The 20,254-nt window shown below is 34.1% G+C and overlaps 1 protein-coding gene across 5 annotated transcripts; it reads right to left on the reverse strand.

Annotated features, from left to right (window-relative positions):
- Nucleotides 1-228: 228 nt before the first annotated feature.
- LOC100374091 (CAP-Gly domain-containing linker protein 3-like) lies at nt 229-19,791 on the reverse strand. Of its 5 annotated transcripts, none has more exons than XM_085503297.1 (11): nt 19,659-19,791; nt 17,805-18,136; nt 17,164-17,419; nt 16,649-16,995; nt 15,736-15,871; nt 15,460-15,594; nt 13,600-13,731; nt 13,181-13,304; nt 10,941-10,993; nt 9,361-9,430; nt 229-4,023 (listed from the first exon to the last, which is right to left on the reverse strand). In XM_085503297.1, exons 2-11 carry the CDS (start codon nt 18,111-18,113, stop codon nt 3,666-3,668), a joined length of 1,920 nt encoding a protein of 639 aa, XP_085359423.1. In that variant the 5' UTR covers nt 18,114-18,136; nt 19,659-19,791; the 3' UTR covers nt 229-3,665. The 5 variants fall into 5 exon arrangements, with proteins under 5 accessions (XP_085359423.1, XP_085359421.1, XP_085359420.1 ...); XM_085503295.1 differs by having other exon boundaries at nt 19,653-19,791; XM_085503294.1 differs by having other exon boundaries at nt 17,805-18,153; nt 19,653-19,791.
- Nucleotides 19,792-20,254: the final 463 nt, after the last annotated feature.

A 20,254-nucleotide genomic window follows, 5' to 3' on the forward strand; every position in this document is an offset into this window, starting at 1 on the left:
ACAAAAAGAAATCGGAATGTTTTCTGTGTCATCTCGCTTTTAAACTTGATGACAGTTAGTTAATGCGGTATAGCCTATCAATTCATCTGGATTGGCAGATGCTCAGCCGCTGAAAATTTATTTGGTTGTTTCTGTAATATATTGTACAGAACACTGGATTTAAAATATTTGCGCAATAAACAAAACAGTTCAATTACAGTGAAAAATCACACCACACACACACACAAATAATTCATAACAATTTTAATAATTTAGAAATGACAATTTCCTTTAATATGCTACAAAACTGATGAGAAATAAGATAAACAACAGACAGTATTGTACTGTCCATTGGTAAGTTGTCAAATGAGATAAAAAAATTATAAATAAATAAAGTGACAAGAATTAAATTGGTTATTAACGTATAGATTGCAGACTGTCCCTTAGGGGCAATCCATTTGATATCCTGGAGGGGCCAGGAAGATTTTGTGAAAAAACAAAAATTTTATGACAATGCTTGAAAACAAAATCCTATGGATGTAAACATTAGAGACAAGGTCTGCTGAAAAAAAAAAATTCCATATCAGATAGGAAAAAAAAAAAAGTAGGCTTCATTTCAATTTTCCTGGCCCCCCTGGATATCAAATGATCTGCCCCTTATCTACATTGCTGCTGTTATATACAACTGTTATGCTGAAGGAAAGGCAAATAAATAACTTGCTCTGTGTATTCATTGGTTTTTTTTCAAAGGAGTAGAGGAGTGAAATGAAATTTTTTTCTACTCACAGTTACATAAACACAGAAATCTGAATTTATGCAGACAACAAAGTAATTCCGGAAAATGATTCTCCTATCTGGTTTTTTGGTATGTTTTTTTTTTAGAATTATCTCTGATGATATTGAGATAAAAATTAGAGTTTCTCACACAATTTGTAAACAAACAAAAAATCTTAGCTCTTCATGAAATGAAACCTATATCCATCACTGTCCATCACAAGTCCTCAGTATTAGCTACAGGTTATTAATTACATGAAATACAAGAATAGACGACTTAACACTCGTCTATTTGACATTAGCTTCTTACAAATACATGATATAATTTGGCTTAAGAAATACAATTATCAAGTTATCAACAAGTGAATGTGGATGTTTGTTTTTTATATAATTACGGTATATTTTAAAAATAATACATCATTAATGCTGATATGTAGTTGACTAATTACGCTATTGACTGCCTGACACTATTGACTCCAGATACTTTGGACTGCTTGACACTATTGACTGCCGATACTAACAAGGCACACCAAGGTAATCTTACATTTAATAATTTGATATTTTTAACAGAAATTATAATACCAGCTAAAAACCACCGACCAATCATTAAAGCGAGGGAGACGTAACCTGCGCATGAGTCAGATGGCCATAGCATGAGCCTTTGCATTTTTAGCGCATGTTGTTATCGTCACTAGGTACTCAATTCCTGCCCCTGCACAGGTGACGACCCTCTCGCTTTAAGCTAAGGCCCAATATTTATGTTTGTTTTGGACAATACTGCAGTCACATGAGATAAGTAAAAAATGTTGACCCAATCATGAAGACCAATTGAAATGCTATTAGTTTTAAGAATTCACGGAAATCACATTCTTATTTAAAGCGGGGGGAGTCGTCACCTACGCATGCGTCAGGTGGCAATATCGTGTCATTGTTTACAAACAAGCTTCTATCTACCAGCCTTTGCATTCTTACCGTGTGTTGTTATCATCGCTTAGGATTCAATTCCCACGCGTGTGCAGGTGACAACCCTCTCGCTTTAAATGAGATTTTCATTTGATGCTTCAGTTGCATGCCCTTGATATTATTCTTCTTCTTATTATTTTTTGGTTTCAATTGAAATTGTACACAATTTGGTTTTACTTTTCATGTTTGTTTTTTGGTGGGGCAACAGTTCCGGATATTGAATGTCAGTATTGTGTCTCTTTAATATTTTTTTTAAATGTTCAAATTACAAATGCAAGTAAAAACATATATTACATTTTGCCACAGAAACTATAATTATGTTCTTTATCAAATAACATCTAATGGCATTTGATAGGGAGATGGCTATCCTGTCATCAACCAGGCCACGGTTAAACACAAGAGCTTGTGGACATTCATCAAATTTCCCCCAAAGTTGCATTCGTTAGTGAATTTATCTCAGCCTGTGGATTTAGCCTTTCCATTGAGTCTGTGGCACACTCATCAAGGGTAGTGGTCACCAGATCTTTGGTCTGACACAACAACAACCACTATGCTACCAATGCTTACTCCTTCAAATTAATGTAAACAGCAGCCACTCATTTTTTACACAGAGAACTAATTTCTATGCAGTTCAGTCTTTTCAGGTGTGGAGCCCAATTATCTCTACATGTTTAATTTACCAATTTAATAATTAAAATAAATAGTTGTAATTAATGGTATCGAATTAATGAATTATAACTCATAACATTAATATTATCATTTCGAGTATTACCAAATCCATGATAAGGATGAAAGAAAAGGCAAAAACATATGTCCATCCGTCTGTCCATCATACTTGTTGTGGTTGATATATTCCTATAATACGTGTCCATGTATGAGCCCAACTTTCCACTCACAATACCATACTATACAAATGTGTGGTACATGTAGTCAGAATCGCCAGAAAGTACCAAAATGCAAATAACCCAGTCTTAGGCGATACTCTGTGTCAAAACCTGGATACACACTTGATTGCCCTTGACTTACTTTGACAAGTACAAGTACCTGGGTAATCGTCATACATTGTATTAGTTTTCACATTTGAAAATAGTACAAATCCACATAATACGACAAAAGACTGAATGAGAAGTGTGACTCTTGAGTAACTATCACATGTTCCCACAAAAATCCAAACTTCTGAAATTGCATTTAAACGTCTGTCATGGTGAGCGAAATGAAGACATCATCATAAAATAGAAAACATATGTTCACTGCTTGCATCTTTTGTTGGTATATGTAAATTTATAGCATCAGAGTTGAATTACATTCATGCTACTTTATATTACAGTTTTTAAAATATGACAGTTGAAATAAATACCATTTTTATATGGGATGACTTTAAAATAATATTTGCATTCTATTTTTTAAAGTGTCACTGTGGATAAGATTTTTTGTTCATTACTACAACTAATTATGTTATGATTGTCTACAAATAAACAAACATTTCCCCATTCTACCATACATGGCGCACTTCACTTGTACGCAAAATTTTCCAAAAAAATGCGTGATGGCATTTCATCATATCAGTATTATTTTGTGTGAGTGCCAGCAATTTATGATAAACCATAAAACAGTTATATGAACATGAATAATCACACACGAATAAGTTATCTATAATGCATCTGCCGCTGCAGATGAAGTTTACAATACTCTACAATACTTTATTTTCGCTTGGAATTAATTTTTGTTATTTCCCTGAAGGGATGATTCAGTGAAAATAAAATCCGGAAAATATATATTTTTTCCTATGTTTTACCAAAGACAATAGAAATTTGGTTTTACATTCAACTTGTCAAAAATCAGTGAAAATAAATTCCATACAAAACACTTAAAAAGTGTTTTCAGTGAAAATTAATTCCAGCTAAAATAAAGTATTCTACAGTATGTGAACATTATATATTATATATTCATTAATCGTCAGTCTGGAAACTCGCATTGGTTACTTTTGACGTTTGTTTATGTTCGTCTCCAATCAGCTTGTCCCCTTTAATACCACGAACGGTGACTTTACCTGGACGCACAAGAAGACCGTGATTCGGCTTGCAAGAGAAATACTTCTTTCCTTGGACTGATCCGTCATTTTTTCCTTTAGCGGTTCTCAGTTCCACACCTAACCAGACGCCATCCGCAAAGTGAGCAGGACCAATGTATCTCACAATGCCAAGTTCATTGTTAAGGTAGACGCTCATCCCTTCTTGCAGCCGATACTCACCCGATGTATTCAGCGTTATTCTTGGAGTTCTCGGAAAAGAAGTAACACTTTTAGACCTGGAATATGCGGTAAAACATCAAATCAGAATTTAGGTCAAAATAAAACGAAATTAACACCTCCATATGAAAAAACATTATACACGGAATTCATAATAACAATGTTAATTCCCAGTGTGTTTCTGGCAAGTTTACCATTTTAAAATAAGTACATTAATTATTTTACAGGAAAGTTTTTAATCAATTCACATAATTGTTTGCTATTATTTTGTAAAATGAACAAACATAGAGTACTAATAATATTAGGTGATAAAACCAATTTAGACATTTGCAGGCAGATTCACACTCTCACTGTTAAGTATCTACTGCCCTATTTCTGGTTTGCGATGTTCAAATGCCACGATGAATATATATTCTTCTTTACCTTTTTATGTCATTATTCTCCTGCTTGAATGTCCTCTTTTGAACTGACATTGAAGCAAGTTGACCAGAAACAAATTGGGAGGGGGAGGGGACATTCTGTGTTGAAACCACCACTGATAGTCGTAATAAGTGGATAAAAGTAGTGTCAGTAGACAACATGTTAAATGTGATTAAAAACGAGATAACACTCTGGCTTGTCTCAAACTGATATCTCAGATTATTTAAATCATAATTTACAAGAATTTCACAAAAGCATTGTATAGAGGAAATCAGTAAAACCAGAAAACTAAGAATAAGTCACTTTCTGAGATCTATGGTTAATATCATAGAATACTTTACTGGTACATTAATATCTCCCTGATGTCAAATGGCACAGTGAAAATGCATGGCCTAGGGAGACTCCTAAGACTCCCTAACTAATTGAGTGCATAAATTGAGGAGTGTTTTTTTTTTTTTAAATATCATGCGCATCACAGTGATGTGTAAAGTACAGGCGGTGGAAGAAGCAATATACAAGTTTCAAGTTCAAGTTCAAGTTACAGTCGGTGGCGAGAATGGGCTGTTGATTTTTAGCTGGCAAAATTTATTCACTGGTTTCGCTGGTCTGTGGCGTTCTGATGAGCTATTGAACGTTAAGCTGCGAAATCAACCCCAATCTTCTCATTTTTACACGCAAATTTCTGAAGTACTTGAAACTAGTCTGTTGTTCATAGATAACCCTTATCACTGTGCAAGCAAACACAGTGGTGTAGAAAAACCATTATCCAACCTTACTTTTTATAATAACTATATATATAATGCCTTAGATTTCAACTCAGTGCAACGTGCAGAAGAAAAAACTTTAACATGAATCAACAAACTAACTTTTGTAAGATAACCTAAAATCACAGCTAAACTATTAAAATAATATTAAAGTGATTTATTTAATTATAATCACAAAATGAATATTATTAAAGTTAATCAAACAACATTCTTATGTAATCATGTGCAAACATATTTGATATTAGTTATATTTTGTTAGTTATTAGGTTTTTTTAAATTTTAATTTCAAATATTTTTAAATTTAAATACTTTCTATGCTACTTTTTAATTTTTTAATTTACTGCTCTGTTTTGCTAGATTTACCTACCGGTCTTTTACGTATTTTTGTTTACTAGTAACTCTAGGCACCTTTTTAATTTCTAAATTTCTTTTAGTTTGTCCGCCACCATATAAGCGAGAGGAAACTCTATGAAAAAAGTAGGGTAAGAGTGTATATAGCATTGACTGGGAGTGGAACTAGTCCCCAAAACACCATCAAGTGGGAACACACCATGATAGTCATACACGCATATGGAATAGACAGACAAACTGTGAGCATGAAGGTGAAGGAATTGATTGGGATGAAATGGTTAAGTCTGAAGAACTGTTAAGATCTATACACACACCAATGCATGCTATGTATGGAAAGACATGAACGAGGGATATAAATAATACTGTGTTGACAAGTCTTGTATATTGAATGAGAAACAGAGATGCATGAATGCTAACTGTTACAGAATTTTTATTGTAAGACAACGTTCATTGTGGGGAATATGAGTCAGAAGAGCATTTTGATAGAAACAGCGCCATCACATTTATGAGGGCATTGAATACCAGGTTTTAATTTACATATGCTCGCTCCAACCTCTGATATCGCCTAAAATAGTTTGCGAAGACGTGTAATAGATCAGTCTTTGGCAGTCCAAATGACGACAGTCAGAAACAACAATTCTGCAGAGTTGCTATGACAATTTCAAAGTAAGTAATAGTAATATTTTCCATAATTTTCTAGTTTTGTATCAACATAAACAAAACACACTGGAGAATTTTAGTATATAAAATAAATATAAGTTGACTTGTACAACATATGTGGCACGTATTCCACGATATTGTGAGTCAAATCTTAGCTCATATGCTAATTTTTATCTTTACGGAGAGATATTATTTGTTAAATATTATGGTATGTTCAGTGTAATATCACACTATAAAGTCATTGTAAGATGAAGATGAAGTTATCATGAGGATACCGCAAAGAATGCACTAAGACAGCACAGTGGGAGTATTAACCAGTGCATAATGGTGGTCAATGTGACCATGTACTGTCTGAGTGCATATTTTGCTGTATCCTTGTAATGTCATTATTATACATCATTGAGAACCAACCGCTTGATATAGAGAGCCCAGAGCTGAGCAAAATGATGAAAATTATTAGAACTTTCTTGCTATGAACTCAAGGGTGTTTGTAGTATTCACAGAAATAATGGGATGCTTCATTTGCACCAAATTATATCCACAAATATGTAGATAGTTTTACTGTAAATCTAGTCCCTATTTAAGTTTAATGTAATTGTGTGACAGTTTGAAAATAAAGCATTAATTAGTCACTAGGTTTTAATTTCATTATTTTTCGCAAATCTGTGAAATTTTCTAAATTAAATCCATGCATATGTAAATTTATAACAGAGCTCATCGTTTCAAAGTCAAGTCATTATATTTTGAACCCAGTGAATATTAATAAATAATAAAATAGTGAAATTAAAAACCAGTAAAATTAATGATTTCACAATATGATGCTAATTTCACAGATTAGACAATTAGTTTAACACATCAATTGATGACAACACGAGTTACCGGTACCAAGTAAATAGTGTAGTAATGCATGTACCTACAAACCCCATATAGTTTCAAGAGTAATGTGTACTTAACTGCCTTAGAGGGCGCTATAACCAATGTAATGATTGGTTATGATTCTCACCATCATTTGTGAATGACAAGAAAGACAAGGGCAACCAGTAACTTGCTTTTTTATGTGATTAACTGAAACTAACTTTGTTTGATTTCAGTTTGGTGAGCATTTACATCACCGACTTCTGGTAACTGAGTAAAATAAACACAGACTAAAAAGTTCGCTGACCAATCAGAATACCGACACAATTACTAGTTACCGGACACTTGTAGCTTGTTGTGCCATGGCAGTTGAAGCCGGCAACCAGCCAATGCATACAAGAGCATAATGAAATAGAGGGCGCTGTGGTGAGTAATGAGACATCATACATTCAGTGAATTTTGTAAATCATATTTAAACAATTTAAATGTTTAAACAAAGTAAAAATGATTTTTAAGTTTGTATGTCATCATTTTTTGCCCAAAAATCAGATTTTGTAACTGTATGTGGTTTCTCACTCAAGTCTACACAAGGTGAAAAAAAACACACACAAATGTTGATGATGATGGTGCAAATAAACAACGACCTGGGGACTCACCTCTCCCTACATTGACCACAAGAATGAACGGCCATGTGAAGAAACAAGAACATTAAAAAAATTAATATAACAGAGAAAATGGAAGTACAAAAAAAAAAATACGGGAAATGTATGGTACAATACGGAAGAAGCGGGATGCATGGAATGATAACAAAATGCAGACCACAACATAAATTACATAGTAAATTATAATTGAAAAATAATATAGCTGATAAAGTATCATGATCAAGGTCAATTTTGAATGTAAACCATGCTGACAAAAGACCAAACTTTTTTTTTTAAATTATGAAAAAAGTTAAGAGTAGGAAGAATTATATAGAATGAATCCTATAGCTTTTTTTCAAATTTAAAAATTTCTAATCATTGTCTCAAATCCTCAAATCAAAAAATAACTGAACACTACATTAGAGTCAACAAACCCATGTATGTTACTATTGATCTATCGAGCTTTTTTTCAAACAGGGGAACAGTGGCGCAGCGCCCTCACATCTTGGGCTTGTGCCCTCATACCAAACCTGGAACAGTCAGTAAATTATGATCAGTTATAACAAATATAGAGTGTTACTAATGGTAACAAAGGTGTGCTACCTCTTAAACAATTTTTTTCCTAGAAAAATCCCTGATCTATTAATCTAAATATTTATAAATGGTAGTTGTCACGGATTTGACAACTAGATTCATACCTTAAATCATGGTAATTGCGAGAAAGTGTCAACCAATCACAAAGCACCATAGGCCTTCAGTGTTTTCAGTGATTTCAGTGTTTTCAGTGATTTCAGTGTTTTCAGTGATTTCAGTGTTTTCAGTGATTTCAAATGAATACAGTTGGGATTATAAATATAGATAAATATTAACATGGGTTTGTTGAACCTAGTGTATACACCAAGGTACTCATGGCGAAATGTTTATTTACATGTATCTTGGAAATTCTCCATCTAAGAAAGAATTGCATGAACAATTATTTGTTTTGAAAGGGACATTTATGACGTTTGTAAAACATCAATCAGATTTAGTGAGGCAAAATTACGGACTATTATTTTAATTTCCTGACTGTGGTCTTTTCTGAATACTGGTCTTGTTTCATCGTTTTGAATAAAAACATAGAAACACGTTATACTCAAACGTATGTAAAGAAAAATCAGGCAGAGAAATCACCAGTAATACAATACCATCAAAGCTGAACAGAACTCACCCTTCCCTGTATTAACAGAGGCATGGATAAAAATAAAGAAATTACGTTTCATTTACACCACTGACACACATAAATATATTGAGTATAAATAATACCGATATTAATCTCAATTATTGCAATTTGTATGTTGGGGAAATTTACGAGGATGAAATAATGTTAAAGTCATTCACTGTTTTAAATACCAAGAACGAAATGTTCACTGAGACAAAATAGTGAGTTTTTGTCTCTCGTAAAATAGAAACGATTTTGAAGTATATTCTAACTTTTTTTGTTGAAAAATGAGTGTCTGTACAAAACAATAAAACTATCAACATGTACAACATAGTAAGTGATCCACGTCTTCTGAAGTTTCTACATAAAGCAATTTGAGTACAGCATACAGTTGCAGACTAATGCGTTGTATAACGGTGAGCAGCGAGTGTCACATGTTAGAAAGCATAAGCAATTAGCTCATCTCCCTGCTTGATTTAGTAGAGTATGAAATGAAACGCTCCCTACCTTAGTGGTGTTTTCCTGGTCACACTCAGATTCAAGGCTCCCACACTAGCTCTACCAGTCGTTTTAAAACCTACCAATTGATAGCATATGAACACATCATACATTAACGCTCACATAGATGCTTGTTGTCACAAACAGGTGATTTTCCGTACAACTGCAAAGTCTTGCGAATTGCGTGAAAGACGTGCGTTGAATGTCTGCTGCAAAAATCTAAAGATTTTTTTTAAACTCAAATTATTTTATTTCATAGCTCACATCGAAAGGCCGATCTTTGACAGGGAAATGTTGCGTTTGAATACCTTTACTTCATCAAAATTAACTATCATCAAATGTGTACAGCACATTAATAAGCATGGAAATATCACCCAAAATACTTTCGCATTCCCACGCGATGTTTGTTGCCACTACAATGCTACGACCTTTGTTTGTCCTGTTTTTACGTTCGATTTCACGCATAACGCGGGATCTCGCAGTGAAAGTAAAATGGTCTATTGCATCAATTTGTATTTGGTGTTAGAAATTTGCTTCAAATAAAGAACAATGCAGCAATACGAGAATCACGCGAAAGTATTTTGAGGGACATTTCCATGCTTAATAATGTGCTGTAAACATTTGATGATAGACAATTTCGATGAAGTAAGGATATTCAAAAGCAATATTCCCCTGTCGAAGATCGGCCGGTCGATGTGAGCTACGAAATAAAGAAATTCGAGTTCAAAATCAAATCGTTTGATTTTTGCGGCAGACGTCCGACGCACGTCTTTCATGCATCTCACGAGATCTCGCAATTGTACGGGAAATCACCTATTATTATGTGTTTATCACGTGCAATCATACATACTATATTTTACCGTAGCTATGAGGTGCACATCTCTAATGGGAAGCACACCAACAGTTGAATTCAATGTATGCTGAATCATTTAAAAATACAGCAAATACTGGGAATCCTCAACAAATTCAGATAAAAAATGTCAATACCATACAAGCTCCATTGGAAACACACATCTGTAATACAGTCACAGTTGAGCCAAACACCTCAGGTTTCAGGATGATCTTTTAGTCAACAAACATGTACTGAATAATTTATACTAGTCTGACATGGTGGGGTGAATTAGGCAGAGGGTTTTCAACCCGCCTATTCACATAGTTCATACCCACAATAGACTCCGTAGACATAACTGTAGACATTAATCTGCGATTCAGCCAATGATGTAGAGAGACATCTAGGTCAGGGGAAGCCCCATGAACCGCAGATTAATGCCTACAGTTCAAAATAGTCATTTTGACTGACGCGAGTCTATGGTGGATAATTGAACGTAGTTAATTGGCACCCTCTGCCAATGGCTTCAACCCCACACACACACCTGCCAGAATGCTCTATTTGCTTCTTATATCTCTGACTGCACCAATCAAAATGCACCAATCAAAATGCACCAATCAGAATGCACCAATCAAAATGCACAAACATTTGACTTTGATAGCCATCATAGCTTGGCCATGTAGATATATAAATCTAAATCTAAATTGTCATGTCAAGTTTGAAAATTAACAATTTCTATGACATAGGCATTCAGACTTACCGCTACTACTACCATCCAGTGAGTTCAAAGATTCATTTGATCCAGCAAAGTATCTAAAATATTCAATAAAAAATAATTACCACCTTAAAAAATATTTAGAAAGAGCAAGTAAGCATGTACATCCCATTTTTTTACATTCAGTTAAATTTTAAGTATCTTATGAACCCAAAGAACAATTTATTTATAAAAATGGTCCATTATTTTTTTGAGGGGTTGTTAGGTAAAAAGAAATAGAAAAGAGTAAAGAGTAAAACCTGCTTGAAGGAAAATATCTATACACGCATAAGTCTCTCAGTGACATTAACAAGAAAAATAACACTTTACTCAGCAAAAAAAACTCAATAAAATAAAAAATCCACCTGAATAAATACCCTATAAAAAAATAAAGGTAAATTCCTAATTGAATTTTCAACTTCCTGACTGGCAAACTTCAGCCATTCTTGCGACAAAGGGGAACATTATTTCATTCATATTTATGAAGTACATGTCTGAATTTCCCTCTTAACTGTAGCAGGTGAAGGAATTATATACTTAGTTACCTACATGTAGTTTACTGATAGCACCCAGTAGAAATTGCAAGTTATGTGCTTGTGAAATGTAGCACAATATTGGAATAATGATTTAATTAAGAAAGCTAAGTGAGTACTAAGGAAAGTACCGTAAAATCTGTATTAGAAGCTGCATCCCTAATAAAAGTTTCACCCATTTTTTTTGAACAATTGAGAACCAAAAATTCATCATTTCTCATATGTGTAGATGCTCTAATAGAAGCCGCATCCCCTCTGTTGCATTGTATCATTTTAATAGAAACTGTGGCTTCTAATACAGATTTTACAGTACTCAGATGATATCATGTGATTAAGGGTACAGATCAATGATTATTTAAGCCTAGAGGAAGGCAAGAGATATAGTTTCTAACATTTGTTGTTGTTTTTTTCGTTACAACTATCAACTGCTACAACATACTTATATATTATATACAACATACACATATCTTGGAGTAACATTTAAGGCCAATGGATCAATAACCTCTACTGCAGACAGACTGGCAGACAAGACCTACAAAGCTGCAAGGATCCAGTCACACATATATCCAACAAACATGAACAGTATAAGGATAAAGTAAAAACTCCTAAATGTAATACAACTACCCATATTAACATATGCAGGTGAGATATGGGGCATTTTCCAAAATCAGACTAATTGGGACAAAACAGCAACAGAAAAATATCATCTACGCTTTTGTCGTCAAATTCTTAACATTGGCAACAGAGCGAGCAAAATTGGATGCAGAATGGAACTGGGAAGAGAGCCACTGATAAGCAGAATATACTGCTCAGCAATTAACTATTACAAACACCTCAAAGCGATAGACAATGACAATTTAGCTTTTTATGCTATAAAAGACATGGAAAACAATACTTACACAGGAGCATGGTTGACTACCTTAGAACGAAACTTGAAACTTTACAACAAAAACAATGTCACAGATTTCACAAAACAAAAACTAAATAATTCACTTAGACAATATTACATTAACAAATGGAATATAGACAAAAAAAGGGAAAGTGCCAAATTACGCACATACAGGACATTCAAAGACTCCTTGGAACAAGAAGAATACATAAAAGTGATGAACAACCCACAACATGTCAAAACAATAGCTCAATTTAGATTAAGTTGCCATAAACTTGCCATCGAAAAAGGTCGTTATACAAAACCAAAAACACCAGTGGAAGACAGGTTATGCTCCCATTGTAACGAAGTTGAAAATGAGGAACATCATTTAATACATTGTAAATTGTACACAAAACAAAGAGACGCAATGTTTCACAGTATCAACAGTGTAAATGCAAATTTCCTGAATTTGGATATTAAAAGAAAAACAATTTAAACATATCTTACAATCAAAAGATAAAGATACTATTATAGCCCTCTATGTGTACTTGAGTAACAGTAAATGAACAAACAAACGAATACACTCAGTCACACTTATTTAATTTTTTATTTATTCAACTTTCGCCTACTTACTTTTTTAGTTATTCATTATTAACTTTATTACATTTTAAACACCAAATTAGAAATGTAAAATTTTCTACACGGTTGTAATAAAGCTGTTATCTTATCTTATCTTATATATCAAATATATATCATAACATACATATATATCAAAATGTGTCAGCATAAAATTATAGCTACCCTAAAATGGTGGTCCTCAAAAAAGATAAATAAATAATTACTTTTTAACTCTTGATGGTGGAGCAAAGACTCCTCTTCGTGGTTCACATGTGAAATACCTTTCACCGGATACAGCGCCATCGTTTTTACCAACCGCCTTGTCTAGCTCTATACCATACCACCAACCTATTAGAAAGTACACATGCACAGAGAAAAATATTAACTGGGTTTCATTTAGTGGATTTGATGTTAAACTCACTAGTGTTGGAAACAATATATTCTCTTGGTAAAATTGAATATTTACTAGGTTAAGGTAGCAAGAGGGGAAACACAAGTTATAGTTAAGTGAGTTTTAATTGAGAAATAAGCCCAAAAAAAGCGGTGGGGGTGTATGATCCTACATAAAATATGTTTCGTTTTTTGGCGAACTTTGACAATATTTGGCAGTGGGTTTACTTAATCTGTGTAAGTGTGTACTTACCAGGTGCAAAGTTAGTTTTGCCACTGAATCTTACAACACCAGTTCTTTGACCCGCCACAATGACTCTGTCTCCTGTCTCGATATCACCTGGATCTGAGTTGATGCTTTGACTGGATGGTGACCTACGTAATCCTGAAATATTTAAATGAGAGTTATTTAACAGTGGTTCGATCATTACAGCTGATGAATATTATATTAATTCAAAAATTTGACAGTTAAAGTTTTTTTTAATATTTTATCACTTTGGGGATACCATAAGCCTCACATTCTGCTTCATATGATGAAGACATCCAGAATACATCTTCAATACCTTTGCACATTTTTCACTGAAATTTGATGCACAAAAATACGAATGCAGCCCTGTGCTTATTCTTGCTGCCTAATACATTAAAAAATTAACAAAAAAACAGAGTTGAGCACCAAAAGTCTTTTCTAATTGATAAAATGCAAAAAACAAATGTAAGTGCTTGTACACTAGGAAATTATTCCATTTCTTCTAAAAAATTCTTGTTGTGCCCTTTCTGATTGAAAGTAGTAATTCATACTTTTTATTGTATCTCACCTCTGCTATAGCTATGTTAAAATTTGGCAAATCTTTTTTTAAGCTTGCTTTTATAACTGCATTTTTTAATGATAAGTATAATGTGGTTAAGTATAATGGACAAGTTTTTATCTCCCAAGATAATTTGTTTGCTTGTTAATTTATTTTGAATTTTTAATTCCTTACCTTATAAAACTGCTATTTTAATCCAATATTAATTATAAATCACCGTACAGCGTGTGTTTGAATTTCATTGGAACAAAAATGTATTTCAAATGCGCTGACATTTTACAATCGGTTATTTGAGGACTGAAAACCCACTCACATCAGTTCACTCTATTTTTTTATGCGAAAATCTCGATAGAATCACGCATAGGTTCACTGGGAATTAAGTTTAAATCAAACTTGTAAGAAGACAAGTCAACTTTACAAATGATTTCATATGGATGTTCTCTCCAGTCGCTGTTTGTTTCAGGCCGATTTCTCGCTATCCGCGCATTTTCACAAGCCCAAATACCTCTTAATAGACTCTATATAGTGAGTTCTAACAACTTTACGAAGGCTGAATGCAACTTTAATTTTCAAACCATCTGAAAATATTGTCATCTAACACTTAATTCATGTAATCCAATATTTGTTGATAATTGTAGCACGGAGGTATTTCAATGGTCAAAATAAACAATATTTAAATGTATTTGTACTTAATTAATAGTATAAGAAAAAATACAGTATATGTATTCACTCTATTAGTAGCACATATGTACTCATGTAAATTACAGAAGTGTTTCTATAGTCAAAATAATTCATTTTATTTTACATCTGTCACCGTAACGCCATAAGTTACAACGTGCCGTAATTTTGCGGTATTTTACAGGGTATTTTCATCCTACCATATAAGGAAATGCGAATTCCAAATATAGAATGCTTACTCGCATAAGCGTCCTATAATAATAAAAACAAACATGGCTGCCACTAGAAATTGGCCAGATTCAACACAAATAAGTTCGCAGATTCTGTTCTATACATTTTGGATTTCGGCATTCCCATGGTGTATCCTTGAATAATATCCTTGAATGTATAATAATAAGTTTATTATTACCTCAAAAGTATGCACTCAGACAGTACGCCGTGCAGCGCAGGTCAATACTCCAGCTGTACTGTCTTCGTGCATACTTTGAGGTATTCTTGAAATAACCTCATATTATTGAATGAATACAAAAAAATTGATTTATGGTTTATATGCGATTCTAATAGAGAAAATACTACAACAGATTTATTAAATACTCGTTTGAAATGACTCCACACATTCTAAACGTTACCTGTGTTCACTCTCGCAGTCACATGTGCTACTTTAACTTTTCCATAGTTGATATTTCCCAGGCTGTCTCGTCTTGGCGTACTATTTCGAGATGTTGAACCCGGTCGAGAAATCTTGGATAACGGAGCAAATATACCTGAGAAGAACAATTGATTCATTAAATTTATTTATAAAACAATATATGTATAAAACAATAAAATCATTGGTAGAATGGTTTGTGGTTACAACTATCAGATGTTATGATCAAATAAGGTTGCAGATTGACGTGTTTACTCACCGTGCTTAGGTGGGCAGGAAAAATAAGATATGCCACCGACGCTGCCATCGTTTTTACCCTCAGGTTCATCCAGTTCAATTCCAGCCCACTGCCCAGTAGCAAACTGTGTTGTGCCACAATACCGCAATGTACCAAGCTGTTAATGCAAAAAGAAAACCTCAGTTACAGATAACCAAAGAGATTTGTTTTAGATGCAATATCAAAATGCTTCTTGCAAAGGAATGAGCTAGCGCTTAGAAGTGAAATTGATTGAAATTTATTTGTTTCACATGTTCAAAAGAATGATTCCTGAATAGCATGACATGCATTCTAAACATTGTTAAGGGCTGTGGTCATCACCCTGTACACATTCAAATTATACAAAGTATTTTACAGACATTGTATACATGGAATGGGTCCGATATTGAACATTATGCATCATGACAACAGACACCCTTTCACAGTAACGATAAATACAGTGATGAAAAAGAGTTCGTTAGGAATGTACATGCAGATGGTTGTCTTGTTTCTGTTGTCATGGGAGCTAAAGGCCATAATATAGTATAAAGGGGTTAATTATTCACTGGGTTTTAATTTTGCTTGTTTCGCTGACTGGGAAATGCGCTAAATTAAAACACAGTGAATATGTACAATTTAGCATAGAACACATTATCTAAATGATAAAACCATGCATTTAAAGCCACTGAATATGCCTGAAATGGTAAATCAGCAAAATTTAAACCCATTGAAAACTAGTCATTTTACAGTGGCAAAAAACAAACAAAAATTCTCATAATACCTGTACATGTTTTGTACATAATTATAATAGTTATGTTATGTTTATAATTAATAAATTGGTTACAGATAATATTGCCGTAAGTATAGAGGATTTTTCAGGGTATTGTCAGACACTGGAAGTCTACATTGTACATACCTTAATTCCCCCAACCATAACTTGATCACCAAGTTTCAATCCTAGAGATGCCATCACAACTTTACCAGGCACTCCATCGTAATTTACCAATCCGTACGTTGGAATCTGAAAATTAACTTCGCTGGTGAACATTCGTCGGAGCTTTATGGCATTATTTTCCATTTCTGTGTTTAAATCAACCACTGTAGAATCTGGGATGCACTCGATGGGTGAACGCCCCAAATCGTCTTTTGCATTAACGTTTGCTCCATGCTGCAGCAGACATTTTGCCGCCTCGTAGCTACAGCTTGTAGCTGCAATGTGTAATGGCGTACCATTTTCGTATTCGCCACATATACTATCCACATCTGGAATCGTAATTAGAAATAAGCGCAAAATTATTTCAGCAAATACGAGCCATTGACGTTTAGGGTTACTGTCATCAGACCTTCACACGAGTTCTGTTGTTCTCCGTTTGTTCTTTTTTTCATAAATCAATTTTCACACATCACTGTGATACATTTCAAGGGACTCACCTTCGCCCTTTGAAGCCTTCAGCAACAATCTAACAAGTGGAGCCACATCAAAGTAAACGGCATAGTGCAGTGCTGACATTAACGTCCATCGACAGCGGATACTCACGTCGGCTCCCTTACTAATCAGCAGGTTGGCAAAATTAACAGCGGCTGTGACGTCACCCACACCCATCGCACCTGCTTTACATGTATACATTAATAACGTCATGTCAGTTAAACCGTCACGGTCATCGACATGGGCGCCTCTTTTTAAAATCTACAATAAATTTTAGTATTAGTAGCGTTAGTTGTTATATCATTTGATATATGAACTCATCAAGGGTTGATAAGTAAAGGGCAAGTATCTTGCATAATGATAGAGAGACAAGTACTGAAAATCTTATGAGATACTGAGATTAAAAGCTTAATGAAAATCAGCACATATCTGAAATCAACACATGATGGATATTTCAATAGAATTATTTCAAGAACATATATAATATTTTGTTCTCAGTCATAATGACCGGCATACATTAAACTGGAGTCTGCTCATTAACCATCAGTCAATCTAACTCAAAACCTAAATTCATTGGTGGGTGGGGTAATAGTATGTTGATTACACCCACTGGTCAAAACTGTGTTCTCAGACAATGTCTATATACCTCATATCCCAGCATTTCAATGTTCTGCTGCGTCTGCGGCACCCACTGCCGAATGACAGCAAATATTTGTGCTATACTTGTCTCAGAGTCTGACAATATTCTGTTACATCCACCCAAACAGTGTGGGTCAAAAAATGTCAAACCCAGTCGCTGACATTGATCGCAGAGTGGTGCTTCATGTACGCTATGCACCATCGGTTTCTCTCGTTGCTGTACATAGGAATCCTCAGATGGAGAACTGCTGTCATGATTTAGTGTGCCGTTACCGGCATCTTCAAGTGTCATTTTGTCTTCAAGATGTACAGGCATTCAGGAAAATAGACTTTCAGATTCTGCAAATAATAAAGTTCTATATATCTCTATTAGTGTGAATTATAATAATGGTGAATTAAGCATAATCCATCAAACTACTTATGTTCTCTACATGCTATCATTTACAGCATTCGTGGAGACCCCATGAAATATTCACGGCCATAAAATTTCAGGTTTTTTACCGATTTCTTTCTGTGTTATAGAAATGAATTAATTAAAAAAGTATTACAGTAATTAATGCTACACCTATAAACAATATTGTTTTAGTAAACATTTTCTAGCAATGAAAATGTAATGATTTATAGCATATCAAATTTATGTAAATTTGTAATAACAATACAGAAATATCCATAAATAATTTTAGTCCAGATATATAGTTTATTAATATGTGGTTATAAAAAACAATACAGGGAAGATAAAGAATAAGAATCTGGTAGAGAGTTCCAATGGTTTATTATTCGTTGACAAGAAAGAAGTTTGAAATTTTTTTTTACTCATTTTTTTACTGTGTCCTCTAGTGGTGGTGTATGCAGCACGATAGAAGCAAATGTCTAATGTGTTTGATAGAACAAACTTGATGAGTCAATACAGTAAATTCTGTTCGTGATTTTATAAAATTGGATCATCCTCTTTCGCTTACAATGAGAAATTAATGATGGCTGATTAAGTCTGTGAAGATGTTTTTTGTATATGTAGTAAATTCCTCAGACTATGTATTAACTTAGTGTTAGGTGCTTATGTGTTTCTATGGTAACTTAAATAATATTATAACGTATTAGTGTGAAACAAGTGTGACTTTCGGTTTATATGCACTTCTATTATAACAAATATGGTAGCACTTTTCTATTTCAGAAATGTCTGTAGTAAAACGTGGTGACCATCTTTCCAAGTGTACAGGTGAGGTCTAACCAGTGATGATAAAATTCAGTAAATGTCCATGGTCCGATTTACAGTGAAAGTGACACACACAAAATTCTAGTGAAGTCGACCTCACGTAAGTTCGACCACATAAAAGTACAGTCCTCTGGGTCCTCACTCGACTCGGCTTTCTCAGGATCCGAAATCCGAGCTTTTAGCTAACAGCTCAGTTTAGGCACGGCAGTTACTAGTATGCTTTAGGTGGCCAAATTAACGACCTGTTTAATAAACAACACATCTCGAACAACAACAAAGAATACGTGTACACGGCAGGTGGTCGATTAAACCCCTGTGGTAGCGTCAATCAATCGTGGTTCAAATGTATACATTACGTACGTACATTTTACCTCCATGGTACGAACAAGATGTCAACACCAGACAATCCGACAGACGATCGACAACGGGATTACGCAGACTATCCAACGAGAACTATGTTATTATGCTATTGGGGTAAAACGACGATGGTTTCTCGCTTCTCGTCGCAAATTCAATTTTAGTTTTGTACAATCACAATGTACGTAATTTAAGAAACATAGAAACCCGAAACGCCTAAAAATATGTCAGCGTTTTTATGCTGTAAAAAAACACAGCTAAAAATATATATATATATGTGCCTACCTGTACCTCGTCACGACATAATCTTTCGCCGCCTCGTCTGTTTATGTTGCAGACGATAATCCTCTACACCGTGGTTCCAAGTGCTATTTTCTAGTCGCTGCTTCGTAAACACAAATATTTAGTCCACCATTTCTGTAGCGCATTTGAAGAGCGCCGTCAACGACACAATCTGGCAATTTATAAAGAGGGCGCTTTGACGAGACATCTTATTTTATGAAACCCAATCCTATCGGATTCGGTATCAGCTTTGGATAAAAATGATGAGTGGTGTCATTGGATTGGTATTTATGTGTGTGCAGTGGCATCATCAAAATTTAGAGGGGATCAAAGTTCACCTGTTAACATGAATTGTAATTTTATCGGCAATGCCCATATTGACTATACGTATTTACATTACATTTATGTTGACAAATTATAAGACTAGACCAATACACCTTTTAAAATATACCACGAAATAATTGGCTTCTCTGGTTGAAGTACAGGGCCACCTATATTTTCACTTACTTTATGTCTACACATCTGATTTCCATTATAATTTCAAAAAATATTTAATCAATTAAATCGAAAATCACAGAAAGTGATTTCTGAGTCAGACCATCCCC

Source organism: Saccoglossus kowalevskii, chromosome 9 (assembly GCF_978046115.1).
Source record: "Saccoglossus kowalevskii chromosome 9, keSacKowa6.1, whole genome shotgun sequence".
Classification (NCBI taxonomy): Eukaryota; Metazoa; Hemichordata; class Enteropneusta; family Harrimaniidae; genus Saccoglossus; species Saccoglossus kowalevskii.